Source organism: Petromyzon marinus, chromosome 21 (assembly GCF_048934315.1).
Source record: "Petromyzon marinus isolate PM22_M1 ecotype Great Lakes invasive population chromosome 21, UKy_Petmar_22M1.pri1.0, whole genome shotgun sequence".
In the NCBI taxonomy this organism is placed as follows: Eukaryota; Metazoa; Chordata; class Hyperoartia; order Petromyzontiformes; family Petromyzontidae; genus Petromyzon; species Petromyzon marinus.
Genome location: NC_133687.1, coordinates 10,557,609 through 10,582,993, shown reverse-complemented (window position 1 = coordinate 10,582,993; position 25,385 = coordinate 10,557,609). Strand labels below are relative to the sequence as shown.

Here is a 25,385-nt window from a genome sequence, read left to right as displayed (position 1 = left end):
ACATGACCGTCAAGATGTCAGTCATGGGGGGTTTTCAGACCATACTTCACCACGCTGGTCAGGGCAGGCTGGAGAACGGGGCCAGGACTGGTTCACATATGTGATGCTACGATGTCACGCTAATTGTATTACGTGGCCCGCCACGTAAAACTTCGCTGAAGAGCCCTACTATAGCAGCCCTCTAAACTGCACGGCGTTCGAGCTCAGAAAAATGGTTTGCCAGGCGTCGCCAGCCTTGTGTGTCTGTGTGTGTGTGTGCAGCCGTTCGTGACAGGACTCACACTATCAATTTTCTCCGCTCAAGAACAAGTGGCTGCCCTGACACGGCCATCACCAACCGTTTCGCATAAACCCAATTCGTTTCGAAATTCGCCTTCGCTGTTGAAACTTTTCACCCCCCCCAAAAAAATATATGAACTGGCTGCACGTACCAATGCAGAGTCCCTCCTGAAATAGCCTTGAGACTCGGCGAGGCTTTGCTGAGTGAATAATTGCTCTCATTATCATTGATCATGAGGATTCTAATCAACAGCACAGTTGGCTTGGACCTCTACGTGCCATTCCAATGCCCCGTCTTGGTTACTTAGCCTCCCAACATCTGGCAAAACGCGCAAACCAATCATTGCCGAGTTTCAAGACTCAGTGAAGCTCTCGCGGAGAAATGACAATCTCATTCGCATTAGGGGCCGTCCATAAATGACGTCACGCGATTTTGGACAATTTTTTACCCCCCCCTCGTCACACGGCGTCACAAAAAGTCAGACCCCCCCTCAAATATGACGTCACAAAGCTCTGCCCCCCCCCCCCAAAAAAAACACATGCTTCAAATCGCTTTAAACTATTGTCATTGTAGTGCGTACAGTGAGGGAAAAAAGTATTTGATCCCCTGCTGATTTTGTACGTTTGCCCACTGACAAAGAAATGATCAGTCTATCATTTTAATGGTAGGTGTATTTGAACAGTGAGAGACAGAATAACAACAAAAAAATCCAGAAAAACGCATGTCTAAAATGTTATAAATTGATTTGCATTTTAATGAGGGCAATAAGTATTTGACCCCTCTGCAAAACATGACTTAGTACTTGGTGGCAAAACCCTTGTTGGGAATCACAGAGGTCAGACGTTTCTTGTAGTTGGCCACCAGTTTTGCACACATCTCAGGAGGGATTTTGTCCCACTCCTCTTTGCAGATCTTCTCCAAGTCATTAAGGTTTCGAGGCTGACGTTTGGCAACTCGAACCTTCAGCTCCCTCCACAGATTTTCTATGGGATTATGGTCCGGAGACTGGCTAGGCCACTCCAGGACCTTAATGTGCTTCTTCTTGAGCCACTCCTTTGTTGCCTTGGCCGTGTGTTTTTGGTCATTGTCATGCTGGAATACCCATCCACGACCCATTTTCAATGCCCTGGCTGAGGGAAGGAGGTTCTCACCCAAGATTTGACGGTACATGGCCCCGTCCATCATCTCTTTGATGCGGTGAAGTTGTCCTGTCCCCTTAGCAGAAAAACACCCCCAAAGCATAATGTTTCCACCTCCATGTTTGACGGTTGGGATGGTGTTCTTGGGGTCATAGGCAGCATTCCTCCTCCTCCAAACAGGGCGAGTTGAGTTGATGCCAAATAGCTCCATTTTGGTCTCATCTGACCACAACACTTTCACCCAGTTATCCTCTGAATCATTCAGATGTTCATTGGCAAACTTCAGACGGGCATGTATATGTGCTTTCTTGAGCAGGGGGACCTTGCGGGCGCTGCAGGATTTCAGTCCTTCACGGCGTAGTGTGTTACCAATTGTTTTCTTGGTGACTATGGTCCCAGCTGCCTTGAGATCATTGACAAGATCCTCCCGTGTAGTTCTGGGCTGATTCCTCACCGTTCTCATGATCATTGCAACTCCACGAGGTGAGATCTTGCATGGAGCCCCAGGCCGAGGGAGATTGACAGTTCTTTTGTGTTTCTTCCAAATATTTATTTCCCTCATTAAAATGCAAATCAATTTATAACATTTTTGACATGCGTTTTTCTGGATTTGTTGTTGTTATTCTGTCTCTCACTGTTCAAATAAACCTACCATTAAAATTATAGACTGTTCATTTCTTTGTCAGTGGGCAAACGTACAAAATCAGCAGGGGATCAAATACTTTTTTCCCTCACTGTATTTAATGTGCCGCTGCACTCTGATGTTGTAAGAGAAAACATTTATTAAAACGTCTATTTAATTAAGTAGAACGTGTTGTCTATATTTATTTAAAGTCGCGCATTTTGATGTGACGTCACATTTCTCAAACCCCCCCCTCGTCACACATCGTCACAAATGTCTGACCCCCCCCCACTCCTAGGTGCGTGTCGTCATTCATGGACGGCCCCTTGGATATAACGCTACAAATATATTCGGGGACACTTTTTTTAATTACGCGGATGCGAATTGGATATAACACGATTGAATAAACAGAACTACGTCGCTTGAGTAGGAATAAGCTGTTGTACGGCTGCCTCGGCGTAGCATCGCACGAGGCGGGATGCTGCTGGATACTTCTAGATGTTTCAGCCTGCGTACGCATCTCACGTGTTATCGTGGACTGTGCTCTACGCGAAATTATATATTGTTTATTATGACGCGATTTTCCCATCACGCGGTGTTGTTCAGAAGCGCAGCAGCAACCGAGTTACAGGAGAACAGACTGTACTATCGTAATGAGAATCATCATTATTACTACTACGACGAGGATTAGTGTCTGTGGCCTCGCGCGAGGAAGGGTGGGAAGCCTCCGGCACGAGGAGCGATCGCCGCTCGCAACAGGCGAGCAAAGTGCGTGACCCAACTTGCACGGCGGATGAGAGGCTCACATCGCTCGGAGTTATGATTTAGAATGTGACACTGGTCAACAACACCCACTGGACCTGCGATCCAGAGGTTGCCGTTCCGATTCATTCTCCCGGCGCGCCGGTTAAAGCAACACCGCTAGTTTTTTTACTCCCCCCCCTCCGCTCCACCGACAGCATGAATGGGGGTAACACCGCAGTGCCCCAAGTCCATCGGCAGGTCGTGTGTGGTGGGTAAGGGGCCGTCCATTTAGTACGTACGCATGAAGGGGGGAGAAGGGGTCAAGCCAAATGCGGACGCTTGCGTATGGGGGGGTCTACTGACAATGTACGTACGTATAGGGAACGGGGGGGGGGGGGGGGGGTGAAGCCACGATAAAAATGTGTCTACATTGGCCTTCAAATGAGCCACAGTTCGGTTTCTTCAGCTGTCAGACAGCAAGTACTGCCGGGAGAAGTGGGACTGGGAGAAGTGCCACTTGTGTGCCTGCAGCTATCACGCAGCTCAGCAAAATAAGTGGCCAAGGTACGCAACTTAATAATTCAATGCAGCCGGCGGCGGATTACCCCTATGTGTTTGCTTAAACACGTTAATAGTATTAATCCTTGGTCGTTTCTGCGTGGATTAAATATCGGCCGTTCTATAGGATTCGGGGGGTGCGTCAGGTGAACGTGCGCAGGTGGGGGGGGGGTGTAAAAAATCCGTCGGGGGCGGGGGGGCGCTGCGGCAACCGGTCAGGCGGGGTCCCAACACTATTGTTGTTGTTGTTGAAAATATTTCTCACGATGGTTGTCAAGGGGGACCCAGCTCGCAACTTTGGCCACCAGTGGGGGTGAGAGGGGCAAGACACTCTTCTGGTACCCCCTGCCCCCAAGGCACCGCCCTGCCCCCAAGGCACCGCCCTGCCCCCAAGGCACCACCCTGCCCCCAAGGCACCGCCCTGCCCCCAAGGCACCGCCCTGCCCCCAAGGCACCTCCCTGCCCCCAAGGCACCACCCTGCGCCCAAGGCACCCCCTGCCCCCAAGGCACCGCCCTGCCCCCAAGGCACCACCCTGCCCCCAAAGCACCGCCCTGCCCCCAAGGCACCACCCTGCCCCCAAGGCACCACCCTGCCCCCAAGGCACCGCCCTGCCCCCAAGGCACCGCCCTGCCCCCAAGGCACCTTCCCTGCCCCCAAGGCACCGCCCTGCCCCCAAGGCACCGCCCTGCCCCCAAGGCACCGCCCTGCCCCCAAGGCACCTTCCCTGCCCCCAAGGCACCGCCCTGCCCCCAAGGCACCGCCCTGCCCCCAAGGCACCGCCCTGCCCCCAAGGCACCGCCCTGCCCCCAAGGCACCGCCCTGCCCCCAAGGCACCTTCCCTGCTCCCAAGGCACCGCCCTGCCCCCAAGGCACCTTCCCTGCCCCCACGCTCGTTGTGGCCACGGCGAGGACGAGTTTTCCCCAAATGACCCCTCGAGAGTTTGCCCTGTAGCGGAGGCCCCTTCTGCCCGCGGGAAGCGGGGGGGGGGGGGGGCACGAGCGAGCGAGCATTTGCAGGGGGGCTACGCCTCAAGCACCGGCGGCAGCGGTGGAAGCGGAGGACCCCCGGGGAGCTAGGACGGACGGACGGGCGGGCGGGCGACGTTCCGTGCCAGGCGCGGTGCCCGAGCGGCGACGTTCTGCCGGGCCGCGCCGATTACCGCCCACCGGCTTCACGGCGGACGTTAAAGATCCCCCCGCCCCGACGTTGTTCGCAGCCAGACACACGTTGTCCAAATTCGAGAGTTACCACCCGGCGCGCGACTGAATCGGGATCGCGCGGCACATCCACCGAGCCGACCGCCGCGCCGTGGCTGCGAACGCTCGGCAAAAGACCCTCATGGAAAAAAAGAGAACTCTCGTTCACGAGACGCAGTGAGGCTGTCCAGGATAAACGAGCGTAAACGATGATCGCTGCGGTAATAATAATACACCGAATTAAACAACTCCCCCCCCCCCCCCCGCCGCCACCCCTTTAGATGCATGGATAAGTTGCTTTTCGTTATTACGTTCAGCTTTCAAAGACTGGAAGAAGAAGAAAAAGATGAGTTGAAAGCGCACGAGGAAGCGTGAAGAGTCGCGTGCCTGGAATCGAACTCGGGAGGGCAGAGCGGAAGACGCGCAGCAGAAATAAACGCAGGCTCGAGGCATCGCACGGTTGGCAGCGTTCGTCGCTGCAAGGCCCGCGGGCCACTGGCGGACCCTGGTGGCCTTTAGTGCAGCCCCTGACGTGCGGCCTCCCGACAATACGCACAATCGTGCTGCCAAACCCCCAATGGTTTCAAAATTGTGGCGACCCTCACAGCTGATGGTGTCTTCTTATCGGCGAAAGTGCCCCCCCCCTCCCCTATCCCCTCCTGACAATGAAGTGAAGAACACCGGCATGGGGGGCTCGTCGCCCATGAGGACCATCGCCGCGGAGATGGAGCGGCGAGACTGTCGCCGTGGAGATGGAGCGGCGAGACCGTCGCCGTGGAGATGGAGCAGCGAGGCCGTCGCCGTGGAGATGGAGCGGCGAGGCCATCGCCGTGGAGATGGAGCGGCGAGGCCATCGCCGTGAAGATGGAGCGGCAAGGCCATCGCCGTGGAGATGGAGCGGCGAGGCCATCGCCGCGGGGATGGAGCGGCAAGACCATCGCCGCGGGGATGGAGCGGCGAGACCATCGCCGTGGAGATGGAGCGGCGAGGCCATCGCCGTGGAGATGGAGCGGCGACGGATTGAGGAGGCCTTCATCCAGCAGTGCGTAGATGGCCCCCCATATTTTGTTCACGAGTCTGGGCCGCCCCCCTACCCCACCCCACTTGAGCTACTTGGGCCTCTGCTCGTTTGCTCGGTTCGCTCGTGCCAAGCACCGCCGCTGGTTACCGCGTGGTCTGGCGACGTGACGGCGACGGCACACTTTGTAAATTCATCGTGTCGGCGAAGGCGTCTATTTATTTATTTATTTTCTTTGCGCTCGAGAGCGGTGTGAGTGTCGGTCGGTGCCGTGCCGGAGATTACGTTTCACGGACGCCCCGGCGTTGATGAGCCGAGAGTCAACAAGAGATAACTCCGCACGCCCGGAGCGCGCCAACTTTCGTGGCGGTGGAACGAGATCGCCCGCACAGGTGGTGGCTTTAGAAAAGACGAAAAAATAAACAGCCTCGACCTCTCTCCGTGGTGTCTCCGAGACGCCGACGGAAGCGGGGTAGTTTTACGGTTGTTTAAACAACGCGCGGTAAGAATGGGCTCGTCGCACAATCAATTTCGACTAGCAATGCACATATACAGTCTCACGATGCGCACACAGTTTAGTGTTGTACGCAGGTGTTGCGTGTCCGTGTGCGTGCGCGCCTATGTGTGTGTGTGTGTGTGCGCGCATCTCTCGGTATGATCAGATGGAGAGGGATAAACGGGCATGGCACAGGCTGGAGAGGAGATGGGCTGATGTGCCCCGGCAAGATGTGGAGCTGTGTGGACTTACCGATGGCGGGCACCTCTGATTAGCACGGTTGGCTACGCACGGTGCGAAATAAGTTATACGTGCGTACATGCAAGCCGTGTCAAGATCGGCCTCTGTGAAAGAGGCTCGTGAGGGACGCGACCGGGCAGTTGGAGGCAGTCGCCGTCCAGAAACAACGGGGGGCGGAGGAGAGACGCTCACCACATCGAGCGGAGCGCCGAGCGGCTAAAACGCAGCGACTTGGCGCAGTAGGGAACCCAGGTGGTGCATCCACCGGTCATCTCAGTCAGTTAACGCCATGGTACCTGGGTCTGCCACTTGCCCCAGAAAAGCCTGCTCAAGCCTGCACGGGGAGATCTTTGTCTTTTTTTGCAGATGACACGCACTCACACGGGACCTGAGCAATGGCAGCTCACGCCAACATGAGTGGCATTCTGGGTTTTAATACAGGGAGCCCCCCCCCCCGAGCCCCCCCCAACCTCGTGATTCAATTTGAATGCAGAGAGCCACCCCTGAACGCCCCCCCCCTCCCCTCTCTCGTGATTCAATTTAAATACAGGGAGCCCCCCCTTCCCGAGACCCCCCCCCCCATCCTCGTGATTCAATTAGAATTATTGTCTCGGCCTCATCAGAAATGACTGCACATACACAAACAACAACAATCACGTGAAAGGGTTTTTGTTGTTGTTGTCATCGTTGCCAATAAAATTGGCCGTACGTTAGACCTGTTATTTTTTTAACATCTCTGTATGACCGACACGCGCGGCGAACCCGACTCGACCCCGCACGCAGGACGGAGAGCCGTCTTTGTGGCGAAAGACCCTCTCTGAGTGGGTGAGTGAGTGGGTGGGTGGGTGAGTTGGTGGGTGGGTGAGTGGGTGAGTGGGTGGGTGAGTGGATAGGTGGGTGAGTGGGTGAGTGGGTGGGTGGGTGAGTGGGTGGGTGAGTGGGTAGGTGGGTGGGTGGGTGAGTGGGTGGGTGGGTGAGTGGGTGGGTGGGTGGGTCGGTGAGTGGGTGGGTGGGTGGGTGAGTGAGTGGGTGGGCGGTTTAGTGGGTGGGTGGGTGAGTGGGTGGGTGGGTGAGTGGGTGAGTGGGTAGGTGGGTGGATGAGTGGGTGAGTGGGTGAGTGAGTGGGTGAGTGGGTGGGTGAGTGGGTGAGTGGGTGGGTGAGTGGGTGGGTGGGTGGGTGAGTGGGTGGGTGGGCGGTTTAGTGGGTGGGTGGATGAGTGGGTGGGTGGGTGAGTGGGTGAGTGGGTGAGTGGGTAGGTGGGTGGATGAGTGGGTGAGTGGGTGAGTGAGTAGGTGAGTGGGTGGGTGAGTGGGTGAGTGGGTGGGTTGGTGAGTTGGTGGGTGGGTGGGTGAGTGGGTGAGTGGGTGGGTGGGTGAGTGGGTGGGTGGGTGAGTGGGTGGGTGGGTGAGTGGGTGGGTGGGTGAGTGGGTGGGTGAGTGGGTAGGTGGGTGGGTGGGTGAGTGGGTGGGTGAGTGGGTGGGTGGGTGAGTGGGTGGGTGGGTGGGTGACTGGGTGGGTGAGTGGGTGGGTGAGTGAGTGAGTGAGTGGGTGGGTGAGTGGGTGGGTGGGTGAGTGAGTGGGTGGGCGGTTTAGTGGGTGGGTGGGTGAGTGGGTGGGTGGGTGAGTGGGTGAGTGGGTAGGTGGGTGGGTGAGTGGGTGAGTGTGTGAGTGAGTGGGTGAGTGGGTGGGTGGGTGAGTGGGTGGGTGAGTGGGTGAGTGGGTGGGTGAGTGGGTGGGTGGGTGAGTGGGTGGGTGGGTGGGTGAGTGGGTGGGTGAGTGGGTGGGTGAGTGAGTGGGTGGGTGGGTGAGTGGGTGGGTGGGTGAGTGAGTGGGTGGGCGGTTTAGTGGGTGGGTGAGTGGGTGGGTGGGTGAGTGGGTGAGTGGGTAGGTGGGTGGGTGAGTGGGTGAGTGTGTGAGTGAGTGGGTGAGTGGGTGGGTGGGTGAGTGGGTGGGTGAGTGGGTAAGTGGGTGGGTGAGTGGGTGGGTGGGTGAGTGGGTGGGTGGGTGGGTGAGTGGGTGGGTGGGTGGGTGGGTGGGTGAGTGGGTGGGTGAGTGAGTGGGTGGGTGGGTGAGTGGGTGGGTGGGTGAGTGAGTGGGTGGGCGGTTTAGTGGGTGGGTGAGTGGGTGGGTGGGTGAGTGGGTAGGTGGGTGGGTGAGTGGGTGGGCGGTTTAGTGAGTGGGTGGGTGAGTGGGTGGGTGGGTGAGTGGGTGAGTGGGTAGGTGAGTGGGTGAGTGGGTGAGTGAGTGGGTGAGTGGGTGGGTGAGTGGGTGAGTGGGTAGGTGGGTGAGTGGGTGGGTGGATGGGTGAGTGGGTGGGTGAGTGAGTGGGTGAGTGGGTGGGTGGGTAGGTGGGTGGGTGGGTGGGTGAGTGGGTGGGTGGGTGAGTGGGTGGGTGGGTGGGTGGGTGAGTCAGTGAGTGAGTGGGTGGGTGAGTGAGTGAGTGGGTGGGTGGGTGAGTGGGTGGGTGGGTGGGTGAGTGAGTGGGTGGGCGGTTTAGTGGGTGGGTGGGTGAGTGGGTGGGTGAGTGGGTGAGTGGGTAGGTGGGTGGGTGAGTGGGTGAGTGGGTGAGTGGGTGGGTGGGTGGATGAGTGGGTGGGTGAGTGGGTGAGTGGGTGGGTGAGTGGGTGGGTGAGTGGGTGGGTGAGTGGGTGGGTGAGTGAGTGAGTGGGTGGGTGGGTGAGTGGGTGGGTGGGTGAGTGAGTGGGTGGGCGGTTTAGTGGGTGGGTGAGTGGGTGGGTGGGTGAGTGGGTGAGTGGGTAGGTGGGTGGATGAGTGGGTGAGTGTGTGAGTGGGTGAGTGGGTGGGTGGGTGAGTGGGTGGGTGAGTGGGTGAGTGGGTGGGTGGGTGAGTGGGTAGGTGAGTGGGTGGATGAGTGGGTGGGTGGGTGAGTGGGTGGGTGGGTGAGTGGGTGGGTGAGTGGGTAGGTGGGTGGGTGAGTGGGTGGGTGAGTGGGTGGGTGAGTGGGTAGGTGGGTGGGTGAGTGGGTGGGTGAGTGGGTAGGTGGGTGGGTGAGTGGGTGGGTGAGTGGGTGGGTGGGTGAGTGGGTGGGTGAGTGGGTGAGTGGGTGGGTGGGTGAGTGGGTGGGTGAGTGGGTGGGTCGGTGAGTTGCTGAGTGGGTGGGACTGGATTATTAAGCTGGGCCTCAGCGTTGCCGTTTCCGCCGCTCCCGACGACGGTCAAGGCCAGTCGCGGCGTGGCAGCCGAGGGATGCAACCCCGCCAGGTGCGGACGTCCACCGAGGACTCCCCATGGGCCACAGCCGCCGCTTGGTGGCACCGTTAAACTTCGACACGTGACTCGCGGCGGGGGGGGGGGGGGGATCTACATATATATAAAATAGGTGACATTTCAGGCGATGGGTTTTCTTCGTAGCGAATTAGAGAAGGCCACAGAGATGGAGTGGAGTTGGCGGCTGTACTATAAACCACACAGTAGGGCCTGATGAGGATAAATAAATAAATACTTCCAGATTGACGGTTTTCAATTCAGTAGATTTTGTGGAATATACAGGCCTGTCAATAATGTAACATTCAGTAAAAGGTAATTTTCAAATGTGGTAAATAAATAAATAAAATTCTAATTGTTGCTGGCACATTGCCATGGAGGAACAGCCTTGGTGGATTCGCTACCCCCCTACGACCCGATTCAGTTCGGAAAATCGGACCGATATTCTCTGGTTCTTTCGGTAAAGTCACGCAGATAGAAAAAATAATAACAATAAAATATCTTCTTGGTTCATTCGGTAAAGTCACGCTGCGAAGCTTAGCAGTGTTCATTGAAGCGCTGTCGTCCCGACAGTTCTGTTCCTTCACCTGAAGAAGGCTACTTGTGTTGTGGCCGAAACGTCGTGAGAATTATATTTTATTACGTTTTATTTTTATTATTTTATTTCCATTCTACGTGACTTTACCGAAAGAACCAATAAGATGAATCCCCGCAGTCACGAAATACTTTAAATCGAAACAATAAAATAATAAAAAATAAAGCGAATAAAAATATCATGACGTTTCGATCTCAACACCGCTTGTGGGTGGGTGTGTTGCGATCGAAACGACGTGATATTTCCATTCACTTTATTTTTATTATTTTACTGTTATTATTTTTTCTTCTATCTTTGTTACTTTACCGAAAGAAAAAAAAACGTAGAACACGAATCCCTGCAGTTGCGAAAGTTTTAAGTGAAAATCGGACCGATATTGATTGATAAAACGTTGCTGGCACATTGGAATCCTGGGCAACCGTGGTATCGGCCAAGGCCCTGGGGATACCTGTCATCAATCGCAACCGTCGGCTTCCCCCCGTGAAGCAAGCGCAACAACGCCGGCGGCGAGGATCCTTACCCGGGCCCCACGTGACGAGTACGGGTCCTCGAAGAGCGCCCACAGCCTGGGCTGGCAGCGTCTCCAACAGGCCCTGGGCTTGACGGCGTCGCTCACGAGCCCACGTCCCTTCCTCTTGCCTCCCCCGCCCGAGGCCGTCCCTCCTCCTCCACCGCCTCCGCCGCCTCCGCCGCCTCCGCCGTCGTCGTCAAAGCCGCCGCCGCCGCCGTCGTCGTCGTCGTCGTCGGCGGCCGGGAGGTCCGGCGAGTCGCCGCGCGCCTCGGGGAGGTCGAAGCTGTGCAGCGCCTCCTCGGCGTCGCGGTGCTGCCGGTAGTTCATCCAGCAGCAGGGCTCCACGTCCGTCTCGTCGATGCCCCAGTAGGCGAGCTCCTCCTCGAACAGGGGGCCGCACACGTCGGCGGGGCAGTGCAGCTTGCCCGTGCGGTAGTAGTTGAGCACGTAGGCGAACACGCCGGGGTGCCGATCGAAGAAGTGCATCTCGGACAGCGACTGCGGCGACGCCGACGCCGACGACGCCGGCGGCGGCGGCGGAGGAGGAGGAAGCGGCGACGGCGAATGCGGAATCGCGATCGCGGCGGCCGATGATGACGATGACGCCGATGACGCCGCTGCCAGCGACGGCTGCTGCGTCGGCGGTGGGGACGGCGAGGCCGACGGAGCCGAGGCGCACGGGGAGGAGGGCCGTGGCGGCGTCGGCGGATGTTGAGGTGGTTCGGGGGGAAGAGGGGCGTGAAGGGGAGGGGGGGCGTGAAGCGGATGATGATGAGGATGATGGTGATGGTGATGGGGTGGCGGCGGCGGCGGCGGCGGGGGGCAGTCGAGCATGAGCGCGAGGCGCGTGCCGGGCAGCGTGCGCAGCGTGCTACGGTACGTCTCGTGGCGCACGCCGCCCACGTTGATGACGACTCGCTCCTCGTCGCACGCCACCGTCGCCTCCTCCTCCTGCTCCACGGGCACAATGGGGAGGATGAGAGAGGACGATGACGATGGGAAGGAGACGGGGAGAGGAGGAGGAGGGGGGGGAGGAGGAATGATGAGAGGGCAGAAAAGCACATGGTGGGGTGTGATTAGTCATCTTCGTCATTCCGTGCCCACCAACTGGGTTGCAATCATCACCATCATCATCAGAATCATCGTTTTTTGTTTCTCATATCGAAGCCATTGTCGTCTTCATTGTATTCAACAGTGATGCTATTTGGTGATGCTGCTGAGTTGGCAGTGGTGCCCAAACAACCGCCACAGCTCAACACAATTGGCAATCACCGTCGCCTGCCTCTACGACTGCACCTTCGGTAGTCCATCCTATCTCTCTTCACTGCTGCCACCCTGCTGCACTACCGCTCCCGTCACCCTGCTGCACTACCGCTCCCGTCACCCTGCTGCACTACCGCTCACGTCACCCTGCTGCACTACCACTCCCGTCACCCTGCTGCACTACCACTCCCGTCACCCTGCTGCACTACCACTAACGTCACCCTGCTGCACTACCACTGCTGTCACCCTGCTGCACTACCACTAACGTCACCCTGCTGCATTACCACTGCTGTCACCCTGCTGCACTACCACTAACGTCACCCTGCTGCACTACCACTGCTGTCACCCTGCTGCACTACCACTAACGTCACCCTGCTGCACTACCACTCCCGTCACCCTGCTGCACTACCGCCGCTGTCACCCTGCTGCACTACCACTAACGTCACCCTGCTGCACTACCACTGCTGTCACCCTGCTGCACTACCACTAACGTCACCCTGCTGCACTACCACTGCTGTCACCCTGCTGCACTACCACTAACGTCACCCTGCTGCACTACCACTGCTGTCACCCTGCTGCACTACCACTCCCGTCACCCTGCTGCACTACCACTCACGTCACCCTGCTGCACTACCACTCCCGTCACCCTGCTGCACTACCGCTGCTGTCACCCTGCTGCACTACCACTAACGTCACCCTGATGCACTACCACTACTGTCACCCTGCTGCACTACCACTAACGTCACCCTGCTGCACTACCACCGCTGTCACCCTGCTGCACTACCACTCCCGTCACCCTGCTGCACTACCGTTGCTGTCACCCTGCTGCACTACCGCTCCCGTCACCCTGGTGCACTACCACTAACGTCACCCTGCTGCACTACCGCTGCTGTCACCCTGCTGCACTACCACTCCCGTCACCCTGCTGCACTACCACTAACGTCACCCTGCTGCACTACCACTAACGTCACCCTGCTGCACTACCACTGCTGTCACCCTGCTGCACTACCACTCCCGTCACCCTGCTGCACTACCACTAACGTCACCCTGCTGCACTACCGCTGCTGTCACCCTGCTGCACTACCACTCCCGTCACCCTGCTGCACTACCACTAACGTCACCCTGCTGCACTACCACTAACGTCACCCTGCTGCACTACCACTGCTGTCATCCTGCACTCCCGGACTCTGCGTCTCCGCGGCAGCCCCTCTCCGTCTGGAACGCGGCCAACGCCACCAAAGACAAAGATCCCCCGTATAGCCTCAACAGACCCGTTGGGGCAAGTGCCGTTCGCGAGGCCACCACCGCCGCCACCGTCCCCGAGGTATTTCAGGGCCCCCGCGCCTCCCTCGCCTTGGCGTTCCACTCACACCGAGTGAGGCTTCTCCTCGCCTCATTCTTTATGTCCGCGATCAAATCGTGCTGGGCTTTTACAAATTACATTATTGTTATATACGGTCAACCCGCACGTCCTTTGGACGTTACTGTTACTGTCCGTCCCTCCCAGCCAGCCAGCCAGCCAGCAAAACTTGTCATCTTATATAGAGAACCTGTCTCTCTCCACCTTCCTCATGCCTTCTCTGTACTCTGCATCACAAGTTCTCACGTTGTCTCTGCTTCTGTTTTTCAATTCCTCTGTCCCCTCTCGTTCCTCCATGGTATCTCAACCTAGGTCATCCAGCCAAACAACTAGTTTATAATATGAGCATACGATAATAGTCGACATTTTTTGCCAACGTCTTCCTCTTCATAGCAGAGAAGAAAGGTCAATGCCCCAAAAAACGCCTATAAGATGTCTTTTTCGTAATTCATATTTAGATTTTTCGGTCAGATCACGTGAGTAAAATGAATTTTGTACAACCTCCTCCACCGGACACGGCCAATTTCATAAAGTCGTCACGTCAACAAACGTTTGATATTTATAATATTGCTTTAGAACTGTCCAGAGGTTCTGCTGGAAAGAATCTCGCAACATGAAAGCAAATGGTTCCGGGGGCGTTCCGCTACTGTTTACAGCCAGCATCATCAGGCATCATCCACATTGTCGGCATCTGCCTGATGATGCTGCTAGTTGCAACGATCAGCGGCACGGATCGTCAGGCGTGGTGTGGATCGCTCTCAAATGCAGCGGCGATGAGCAGCTGAGAGCTGTGATAACACTGCCACGTTTGTTCATCACGTGATTAACTTCATTCATCGACTCCGTCGGGTTGGAGGGATTACGACACGCTTGTTTTTTTTGCGAGATCTGACCCCCCCCCCCCACCCCGAAAAAAAATAATGAATCAAAATATTGGTAACGAAAGCCCACCCGTGTTTAACATCTGTCCTTCCAAAGCCATGCATCGTGTTGTTACAATTGACGAGTGCCATGAAATTCCGGTTCTAATATTCAGCAGCAGGCGGAGGCTTCCATTTTGGGGCAAAGCCGTCGCGCGCAGGAGGAGCCCCGCGATTTGCAGTCACAACGCAGCACCTCCATCGCAGAGTCCCTCCTCTCCGCAGCTCTGCAAAGGGGCAGAGCCCTTAGGCAAGTTTCCCCTCCATCTCTGCTCTTGCGTAACGATGACGCTAACTCGCAGAGACAACTTTACAGAGGTCCAGCCATACTCCCCTCCAGGGCTCTCCAACTCCTGTCTCTCCCCCCTTCTCCCTCCTCTTAGTCTCCCTGATCCCCCCCCCCACCCCTTCGACCTCCCCTCTACACCCCCTGGCTTTCACTCACACTGAGTGGCTAGGAGATGTTAACTACCTCGCCTGGTATTCAGGAAATCGTGGGTTCGATCCCGACCCTGACGATGCTTGCTGCTGTATATTTGAAGTTTGCGTGTCTCTCTCCACGTGGTCGTGTGGATTTTTGTCTGGGTCTCTCCGGTTTTTCCCTCCACATTTAAAATCAACATCATCCATTTGAGAGCACTTTGGCTGCTATAAATGTCCACGTGATAAGCCACGTCGTTGAGCAATCGTTTGTGGCCAGGTCACTTCTGAAAAAGAGCTGTAGAGCTCAGTGGGCCTTACCTTGTAAAATAAAAAAAAAACAGTAGTTCGTTAATATTTAGTTCGTTATTCCCCTTCCTCTAACTATCCCTCTTTCCCGTGCCTCCATCTCTCCCTCCTTCCCCATCTCCATCTCTCCCTCCCTGCAATCATCCATCTCTCCAACCCTCCATCCATCGCCATCCCATCTATTCCTCTCACTCCCTCCCTCAGAAATGCTCTTAAAACGAATTCGCCAAAACCCATTTAACAAAAAAAAAACAGGGTTCAGCTAAAGTTGCTAAACCCTGTAACCCCTGGCCGCGCGTGTCTCTGTTGCGATGTGTCCAAGCCTCGCTCGCGCAAATCGCAGCGGCGGCGCTACCAACGATTGCCCAAGCTCTGCTGCGCCTTCAGTGAGCGTCCAATCGAGTCCAGCCGGTGCCTCGACACTCTTGCAAACGAGACGCTCCCATCTCGTTGGGTAGCCCGGGTGAAATATTTTCACCAGTTGTCTATGGGGATTAAAACAACAACAACAACAACAAAACAAAGGGGAATAACATGAATCTCCAGTATTTATCCAATTACTGAATACGACCGCTCTACATCAAGTTCTTTGTTTGTCCAGCTATAGCCTCCATCAGTCTCGTGTCTGTTTCTCAGGAGGGTCCTGCATCAGCGGGATGTTCGGCGTCATTGCGTACGACGAGTGTTCTGCCTTCAGTTCGTCTTCACGTTCGAAAGCGGCTCCGTGATGTACGATTTTTTTTGCCTTAATCGATGCATTCGCAACGTCCGTCTGTCACTTCGCCTCCGGTGTCTGCGCGTCTGACTGCCTGTCTGTCCGGCGCAGTCTATCTTCATTATGCGTAGCCACCGCCTTGCCATCGTCGAAGTCATCAGCACGACTGCCAGCGGCACAAAGGCAAACCCTGCGTACGGGGACCCCTGCGTCACAACGTGCGGCACAGAGGCGTCGCGAACGCTATCCGTGGCAGCGCGATAAATTTTAGCCAAGGCCAAATATGAATACGAGAATTACCCTGTGAAATATAACGCTGTACAATCTAAACGTTATTATTGTTGTTGTTATTATTATGGGACGAGACAAATGAATGATTGGATTACAAAGACAAAGATCCACCCCCACACCCGCCGCGTAACCTTTACAGACTGTTGGGGCAAGTGCTGTTAGCGAGTAGCACCTAGGGTGGTGGGTGTCCAGCGCCACGCCCGACCGCCTTTGTATCTCCTCGTGGCGATGTTTATTCACCATACCAGGAACTCATTTGAGCGCTGAGTCGACCTAGGGGAGGCCCAGGACCGGTTCAGATAACCGTCACTGGTGTTGGTGGCCCTGAGCGGGAATCGAACTCGGGTGGCCAGGGTTCGCAGCCCAACGCGCTAACCGCTGCGCCACCGCTCCCCACACGCACGCGCGCGCGTGCACACACGCAATCCCCTCCCCTGCGCTCCATCCAATCTCGCGATCAAGGCATCGTGACGCGAATCGGCGTTCTCTCCCCCCCCCCCAACAAACAATTACATTCGTATTTGCCAATTAGCGTTTCAATTGACACAGGATGTATTTGACCACTCCGGCGGAGTGCGTGGATGCATGTACACAAGATGTACGTGAGTGCGTATGTATGAATGTGGCAGGCAAGGCTGCGTTGGCTGGGTCATGTAGCCCACATGCCCAGGCCACCACATGCCTAAACAGCTTTTGTTCGGCCGGAAAGAGGTTGCTAAACGGGCGCGGCACGGGCTAGAGAAGAGATGGAGTGATGTGGTACAGGAGGACGTGGAGCTGAGTGGACTTGCCGATGACTGGTACCAGCGGTGTCAAGATCGGCCTCTGTGGAGGAGGCTCGTGAAGGATGCTACTGGGCAGTTGGAGGCAGTCGCCCTCCAACAACAACGGAGGGCGGAGGAGCGACGCTCACAACAACGAGCGGAGCGCCGGGTGGCTAAAGCACAGCACGTTGGCACAACAGGGGTCACAGGTGGTGCAGTCATCTCAGTCAGTCACCCCATGGCACCTGCTGGGTCTGACCCGTGACCTCCTCCTGCCAGCGGGCGTTCGACAATTCGCGTGTCCTTAAAGTTCACTTAGCCTGGCACAAGCGCCGTGGTGACATCACCGCCACTAAGTGGCGAATGGCTGCTGTTACATATGTATGTAATAATGCATGTGATGCCTCATGCGTAGGGAGCGGTGGTGCAGGGCATCCTTCCAATCCTACCACTACCACCAACTCGTCAATACCACAGCTATCCGAATAGCACAGTCATCATCTGTGACATCAGCAATCAATGTCACCACCAACATCATCATCATCATCGCCAATGCCATCGTCGCGGCTTGATTTTTAACGCGATATTTTCCAGAACAATGCTAGGGCTGGCTTGGAGTTGGGATGATCGAGCTAAGGCACTAACCACAAAACTACAAGGTACGCCTATCCTTAGTAATCCTAAGACTGTTCTTAGGTACGTCTGGTAACCCTAACGCACGTGTTTGTACACCATAACGACAAAGATCCCCCTGTTTAGCCCTTAATAGGCTTGTTGGGGCAAGTGCTGTTAGTGAACACCTATGAAGGCCGACACGGTACATGAGAGGGCAAGTGGCCAACACTATTCCGCCTTTGTCTCCCAAGTGGCGATGTTTACATACTGCACTAGTTACGAATTTGAGGCTGAATCCACCTAGGGGAGGCCCAGGAACGGTTCAGATAATCGTCACTGGTGTTGACCTTGAGCGGAAATCGAACCCGTGGGTCACCGGGTTCGTAGCGCAGCGCAGTAACCGCTAAGCACACCAAAAAAGACAAAGACACACACGTGCAAAGACAAATATCCCCCGTATAGCCTTAACAGACTGTTGGGGCAAGTGCTAGAAGCGAGCACACACACACACACCAAACACTAACACACTAATACCAAACGCAAAGTTCAACCATATGACCTTTAAGAGGCTGTTAGGGGACGTGCTGTTAGCGAGCAGCACCTATGGAGGCCGGGAAAGTGTTACCAGCACCATGCCCGGCCGCCTTTGTCTCCATAGTGCTGATGGTTACACACTGCGCTGGGTACTCATTTAAGGCTGAGTCGACTTAGGGAAGGCCCAGGTTCCGGTGAAGGCGGACTAAAACAAAAGCTGAAACGGGATGTCAAAATAATTTCTGAAATAGATGTGCCAGCCGCGATCAATCACCGGTCATCACCATGTCAAATGTAGGCCATTATAATCCAGCAGTGATAGCCTACACTGTACAACGACCCACACCTACACTGTACAACGACCCACACCTACACTGTACAACGACCAACACCTACACTGTACAACGACCCACACACGCACTGTACAACGACCCACACCTACACTGTACAACGACCCACACCTACACTGTACAACGACCCACACATGCACTGTACAACGACCCACACCTACACTGTACGACCCACACCTACACTGTACAACGACCCACACCTACACTGTACAATGACCCCACACCTACACTGTACAACGCCCCACACCTACACTGTACAATGACCCACACCTGCACTGCACAATGACCCCACACCTGCACTGTACAAAGACCCACACCTACACTGTACAACGACCCACACCTACACTGTACAACGACCCACACCTACACTGTACGATGACCCACACCTACACTGTACAATGACCCCACACATACACTGTACAACGACCCACACCTACACTGTACAATGACCCACACCCGCACTGTACAATGACCCACACCTACACTGTACAATGATCCACACCTACACTGTACAATGGTCCACACCTACACTGTACAATGACCCATACCTACACACCTACACTGTACAATGACCCATACCTACACACCTACACTGTACAATGACCCACACCTACACTGTACAACGACCCACACCTACACTGTACAATGACCCATACCTACACACCTACACTGTACAATGACCCCACACATACACTGTACAATGACCCCACACCTACACTGTACAACGACCCACACCTATACTGTACAATGACCCCACACCTACACTGTACAATTGTGCCAGCCTAGGTACATAAACGCATCAACACAAGCGGATACACACGCATATACATTATACACATACCTGTTGTGTACGTCGTATTGTGTGAGTACGCCAGTTAACAGGTGCGCAGTACAGGTACAGACACACACACACACGTGTGTGTGTGTCTGTGTTTATCGGTCTGCAGAGACGAATGTATACAAAGATCCAAGACCGTAGCCATGGACTCAACATTGGGGGGGACCAAATCTTCCAGGGGGTCTGGGGGTCCCCCCCCCACCCACCCCAGAAAAAAAATCTAAATTTTAAAACTAATTTCCTGCCTAAAATATTTTCAAAACATCATTAACACATAGGATGGAGTTTTATTTAACAATAATGTCTAATAGTGTATTGTATCACATTGCTCTGGTTTTTTCTGTTTTTTTTATACCTTTTCTTGTTTCATTGTATGTAATGGCAGAGATTAAGGATTTATAAAGTAACAACCCATAGCCACACATATAAACATAAATATATTTTATAGCAATATATTGGAGGGGACATTTTGAACATATTTGAATATTGGGAGGTGGAGGATGTATGTCCCCCCCCCCCAATATATATTATAACTACGACCTTGTAAAGATCCCCCTTATAGCCTTAACGGAAACTTTCGGAGACCGTCCGTGGCACGCGATTGGGTGGGGGTGGCGATCAGCACCACGGCCGGCCGCCTTTGTCTCACCAATGCATTCGAGGCCGAGTCGACCTAGGGGAGGCCCAGGACCGACTCGGATGCTGGTCACCGGATTGGTGGCTCCAAGCACCTACGCAGGTCTCAGGCTGCCCATTCAGGAGGTGGCAGCAACAGCGAATGGATCCTTGAATCCATCTCATTATCAACCACATTTCGGTAACATCATCATCACCACCACCAGTGTCATTATCCTCAGCACCATTATTATTATCATTGCTGCTGCTGCGGTTATAATAAGATCATAATCAGGACAGAGATGGTAGGTTGGCAGACGCCATTAGAGCAATGGATTGATTATTGAATCCATCTGTGCGGATATCTGAGCGTGATGTCCCATCGTATGTATGTTGGGCTTTCACACGGAGCCAAGCTCTCAATTCACAGCCGAACATCTCAAATGTAACAGGACCCTTCTGAGTGAGAAACAGGCTTGCCTGGGTAAACATATCATAATAATGATGGATATCACACACACACACATACACACACACTAACGTACACACCTTAGGGGCAGTCCATAAATGACGTCACGCGATTTTGGACGAATTTTGCCCCCCCCCCCTCGTCACACGGCGTCATAAAAAGTCAGACCCCCCCCCCTCAAATATGACGTCACAAAGCTCTGCCCCCCCCTCCCCTCAAAACCATATTTCCATTTTGAAAATAAACCATGCTTCAAATCGCTTTAAACTATTGTCATTGTAGTGCGTATTTAATGTGGCGCTGCACTCTGATGTTGTAGGAGTGTTGTCATGACATTTCTATATTTATTTAAAGTTGCGCATTTTGATGTGACGTCACATTTCTCACCCCCCCCCTCGTCACACATCGTCACAAATGTCTGACCCCCCCCAGGTGCGTGACGTCATTTGTGGACGGCCCCATACGCAATAATGAACGCATGATCATAAACTCATACGATGCATCGTCATCATGATACTACACGTATTAGAAAGCAAGGTTTTAACGACAAATGTATATTTACGCGATCTAACAAAAAAAACCTGTTAATATAAAACAAGTTTTACTTGTTGTGTGGCGCGCACGTGGCACGTACGCGGCCGTGACGTCACCGCGCAACATACCGCGCGATGACGTCACCCGCATCACGCAGCGTTGAATCAGGGGTGGGTGCGTGGTTGCGTCACGCCCCCCCCCCACCTTCCCCCCCCACCTTCCCCACCCACGCTCCCTCCCTTCACCCCCCGTGTATCGGCACACAAATCCGCTGTCCATTGCAACCTGGATCGGACCGGGGGCGAGGTCACTCGCAAGTTCAGAGCACCGGGGCCGTCAACCACCGACACCCTGGGTTTGAATTCCCGGTGGCAGCCCCCAGTGGTGGAACAGGGCTCCCAAGTGACCCTGCAAGACATTTTAGCCGATTACAATTTTTGCCCTAGCGCTTCATTGAGCTGAATTTCCAGCAAAAAAAAGTTTTGCTGGCTGGCCGGCCGGCCGGCTGCCTGCTTGGAGGGGCGGACGGACACTGCGGGCTTGCTGGTGTGATGATACAACACCAACAACAACCAATAGGAGCCTGTTCCCAGCGTTCTGATTGCCCGGAGATTGGGGGGTGGAGGTGGGGGGGCTGTAGGTGTCGGGAGTGGGGGGGTTACCTGGGGGGTCGTCACACTCGAGGAGGAGGTGGCGGGGGGGGGGCTCCACCATGGCGGGTGGGGGGGATGCAGTGACAAGACAAAGATTCCATCACCCCGGTATAGCCTCAACAGACCTTTGGGGGCAAGTGCTGCTAGCGTGCTGCTGTGAAGGTTCGGGCACAGCACACGAGGGGGTGGGTGGCCAGCACCACGCCCGACCGCCTTTGTCTCCCCAGTGGCGATGTTTACACACCGCGCCAGGTACTCATTTGAGGCTGAGTTCACCTAGAGGGGGGGAGGCACCATGACAGGTTCAGATAATCGTCACTGGGTGTTGGTGGCCGTGAGCGGGAGTCGAACTCGGGCCCGCTTGGTTCGTAGCGCAGCGTTGCGCTCACCGCTAACCCTACCGCTCCCCAAATGCATTACACAGATCACGCACACACACACGTGCACACACACACACGTGTGTGTGTGTGCACGTGTGTGTGTGTGTGCACGTGTGTGCGTTGTGCGCGTGCTTGCAATCAGTCGCCATTCGTCAGTAAGCGACGGTGACGTCACAACAGCGCTTTGTGCCAGGCTCGGTGTACTAGCGCATAAAAAAGACAAAGATCCCCCGTGTAGCCTTCATAGACTGTAGGGGCAAGTGCTGTTAGTGAGCACCTATGAAGGCGGGAACGGCACACGAGGGGGTGGGTGGCCAGCACCACGCCCGTCCGCCTTTGTCTCCCCCAGTGGCGATTTTTTACACATGGCAGCAGGTATTCATTTGAGGCCGAGTCGACCCAGGGGAGGCCCATGACCGGTTCAGATAAATCGTCACTAGTTTCGGTGACCGTGAGCGCGAATGGAACTCCGGTCGCGGGGTTCGTAGCGCAGCGTAGCGCTAACCACTCTCCCCACACAAAGCGCATACACAACACGTGCACGCGCGCGCACACATATATACATAGTATACACATCCACGTGGTGTTACATGTTGCACAACATACATGTACAATATTCATAGACACATACAGTACACCCATACACAGGCAAAGGTCCCCCGGTGAAGCCTGCATAGGCTGTTGGGGCAAGGGCTGCTTGCGATAACCTATTCACGTCGGCCCAAGGACGGGTCAGTTCTGCACGCCCGGCCGTCTTTATCTCCCTCGGGCCTTTTATTTAAGGCCGAGTCGACCTAGGGGAGGCCCACGAGCGGTTCAGATAATTCGCCACTGACGTGAGCCGAGGGTCGGCAATTGAACCCAGCCGTCCGAGGTCGTCCACTGCGCAACAGTGGTCTCGCCTCCAATGGATTGCTGGGGGCAAGTGTTGTTAGCGAGCCCATATGTGTGGTTAGCACCACGCCCGGCCGCCTTTGTCTTCCCAGCGCTAATGTTTGCGCAATTGCAACAGGTACTCCGTCGACCGAGCAGAGGGGCCGCTCAGGACTAGCTCAGGATAATCGCCCCGGATGTTGGCCGGGAATTGAATTCTTAGCGCAGTGCGCTAATTAACTACAATGCCAGAGCGTCCTTTCCTCCTTACGACGCACGCACAAACACGTACAGGAATATGAGCATATACGCACACAACACTCACGCATTTCCATACACACACTCACATGGCCACGCATAATAAGCATTTCCATTCGCAAACATCCCCCCGTGTAGCCTTTAACAGACTGTTGGGACAAGTGCTGTTAGCGAGCACCTATGAAGGTCGGCACTGCACGCGAGGAGGGTGGGTGGCCACCGCCACGCCCGGCCGCCTTTGTCTCACCCCAATGCTGCCGTTTACACACCACGTCAGGTACTCATTTGAGGCTGAGTCGACCTAGGGGACGCCCAGGACCGGGGAATCGAACTCGGGTGTCCGGCTTACGGAGCGCAGCGCGCTAACCGCTACACTACCGCTACCCCAAAGACAAAGTTCCCCCGTGTAGCCTTTAACAGACTGTGGGGGCAAGTGCTGTTAGCGAGTAGCACCACTCACGCACGTACACGCACAAAGACAAAGATCCCCCGTATAGCCTTAACATACTGTTGCGGGCAAGTGCTGTTAGCGAGCCCACCACCTATGAATGCCACTCACGCACGCACGCGTACAAAGACAAAGATCCCCCGGATAGCCTTCGCAGACGGTTGGGGGGGGGGCAAGTGCTGCACGTGCACACGCGGAGGAGGAGGATGATGATGATGACAGTCGTCGTCTTACCTTCAGCACCGCCTTGCTAAAGGGCTTGTTACCCCCAGGGCGGCCCCGGTACGTGGAGACGCACACCGAGCTGATCATGGGGACAGTTGGCCTGGCACATCCAAAGCAAATGGGCTCACTGCTGCTGTTTCTGCTGTGTGTCGCCTGTTGCAGACGCTGCCGACGCCGCCGCCGCCGCAGCCGCTGCTGCTGATATTGCCGCTGCTATTATTGCTGTAGACGCTGCTCCTCCTCCTTCTCCTGCTGCTGCTGCTGCAATTACTGCTGCTCCTGTATATAACACTGTTGCTGCGATTGCTTTAGCTACAATTGCTGCTACCACTGCTGTATATTTAGCTGCTGCTGCTGCTGCAAACTGCCGATGCTGCTGATGCCGTTGTAGGATTGTGAGCAGCAAGCAACAGCGTGCGCTAAGACGGAGAGGAGAGAGAGAGAAAGACAGAGAGAGAGAGTGAGGGAGGGAGAAACAGAGAGGGAGGGAGCGCTAAGCCAACAGTGGGGGCTAGCGAGCTGTGTGTGGTGTCGTCTCGCCCCGTTTAGTAGCCCCCGTTGTGGGTGGGCTATGCTGGCTGCCTGCTCGGGACCCTGATGCCCATGGAACTGTTGCTGTGAGCCAGAAGGAGGGATGCCTAAGGAGCCGTGGTGTGCGGCGGTGGGGGGTGGCGAGGATATGGGAGGGATGGGGTGAGAGGGTGTGAGATGGGGAGACAGAGGAGAGGGGAAGAGAGGGTAGGGGGGGGGGTGTGGAGAGCGAAGGACGAGAGGGATGGGTGAAATGGGGAGACGGAGGAGAGGGAGGTGGAGATAGGGGAGAGCGGTGGGTTGGCAGGGGAGAGATATGGATGGTGGGAGAGAATGGGGGAGTTGGAGGGAGAAAGAAGGGAAGATGGATGGTGGGAGAGCAAGGGATAGGAAGGGATAGGAAGGAGCGGGGAGATGAGTGGGAGAGAGGTAGGAGAGAGAAATGAGGAGCAAGGGATGGAGGGAGTCGGAGAGGGGAGAACGGCGCAGTGCTGAGGAGGACAGAGAGGAGGAGTGCGCACGGGAGAGGAGTGAATGGGAGACGGAGAGAGGGAAGGAGATGGACAGGGTCAGAAGGAATAAGTGAATGAGATGGGGAATGAGAGAGACAGAGAATAAATAAATGATAGATGCCAAACATTGCAGACGACTCGCGTGGCGCGGAGAGGTCCTCGTCCAGCAGTGGATACACTAAAGGGATGTACGCGCTTCGTGGACATGGTGGTGGTAGTGTGACCCAGCATCGCGCCCGGCCGCCTTTGTCTTCCCAGCGCTGACGTTTTTACGCACCTTCGCTTAGCACGGGTGGAATCATGCGGTGCGAAAGAAGTTCGACATACACCTACTGCACCATGCACTCATTTTAATGCTGAGTCCACTTAAAAGACCGGTTCTGAAACGACTCGACACGTGTCTAAAAAATATTCGTATTCTCCAGATTATAAGACTTCCCCCGCCCCCCACCCCCAACCACGTTTTTACATCAAAAGTTCGAAGTGCGCCTTATAATCCTGTAGGTGCGTGCTTGTGTGTGGCACAGCAGGGGACACAGATGGCCAGTCGTCTCAGTCAGTCGGCTGTCCCGTGACCTCCTGTCAGCGGGCGTTCGACACCTCACGTGGCCTTAACGTGCACCTAGCCTGGCACGAGCGCAGTGGCGACGTGACCGACACTTAGTGGCGTATGGCGGTTGTTGTTGTGTGAGACCAGATCTGCACAACTCCTTATTGTCACCGGGCACACATTCGGTGTCCGTCATGTAATACGAAGAATACGGTGTACACGTGCGGCGTTTAATGTCGTGGCCGTGATCGATCCACTGCTGGATGAAGGCCTCCTCCCCGAACCTGCTATTTCGTCCGCTCCTTATCGTCGATGCACTGACAGACCCAG

The 25,385-nt window shown here is 55.3% G+C and overlaps 1 protein-coding gene across 2 annotated transcripts in view; it reads right to left on the bottom strand.

The window, feature by feature from the left end:
• The window catches only part of LOC116944629 (voltage-gated potassium channel KCNC1), a 76,850-nt gene extending 52,412 nt beyond the window's left edge, over window positions 1-24,438 (bottom strand). Inside the window, exons 1-2 of one of the 2 annotated variants that reach the window (XM_032958363.2) lie at window positions 23,472-24,438; window positions 10,638-11,582 (exon numbers count right to left, since the gene is read on the bottom strand). In XM_032958363.2, coding sequence (XP_032814254.2) covers window positions 10,638-11,582; window positions 23,472-23,549 — 1,023 coding nt within the window. In that variant the 5' untranslated portion in view covers window positions 23,550-24,438. The remainder of the gene's footprint in view (window positions 1-10,637; window positions 11,583-23,471) is intronic. The other variant, XM_032958364.2, reaches the window with a different exon arrangement.
• Between the last annotated feature and the right edge of the window lie 947 nt (window positions 24,439-25,385).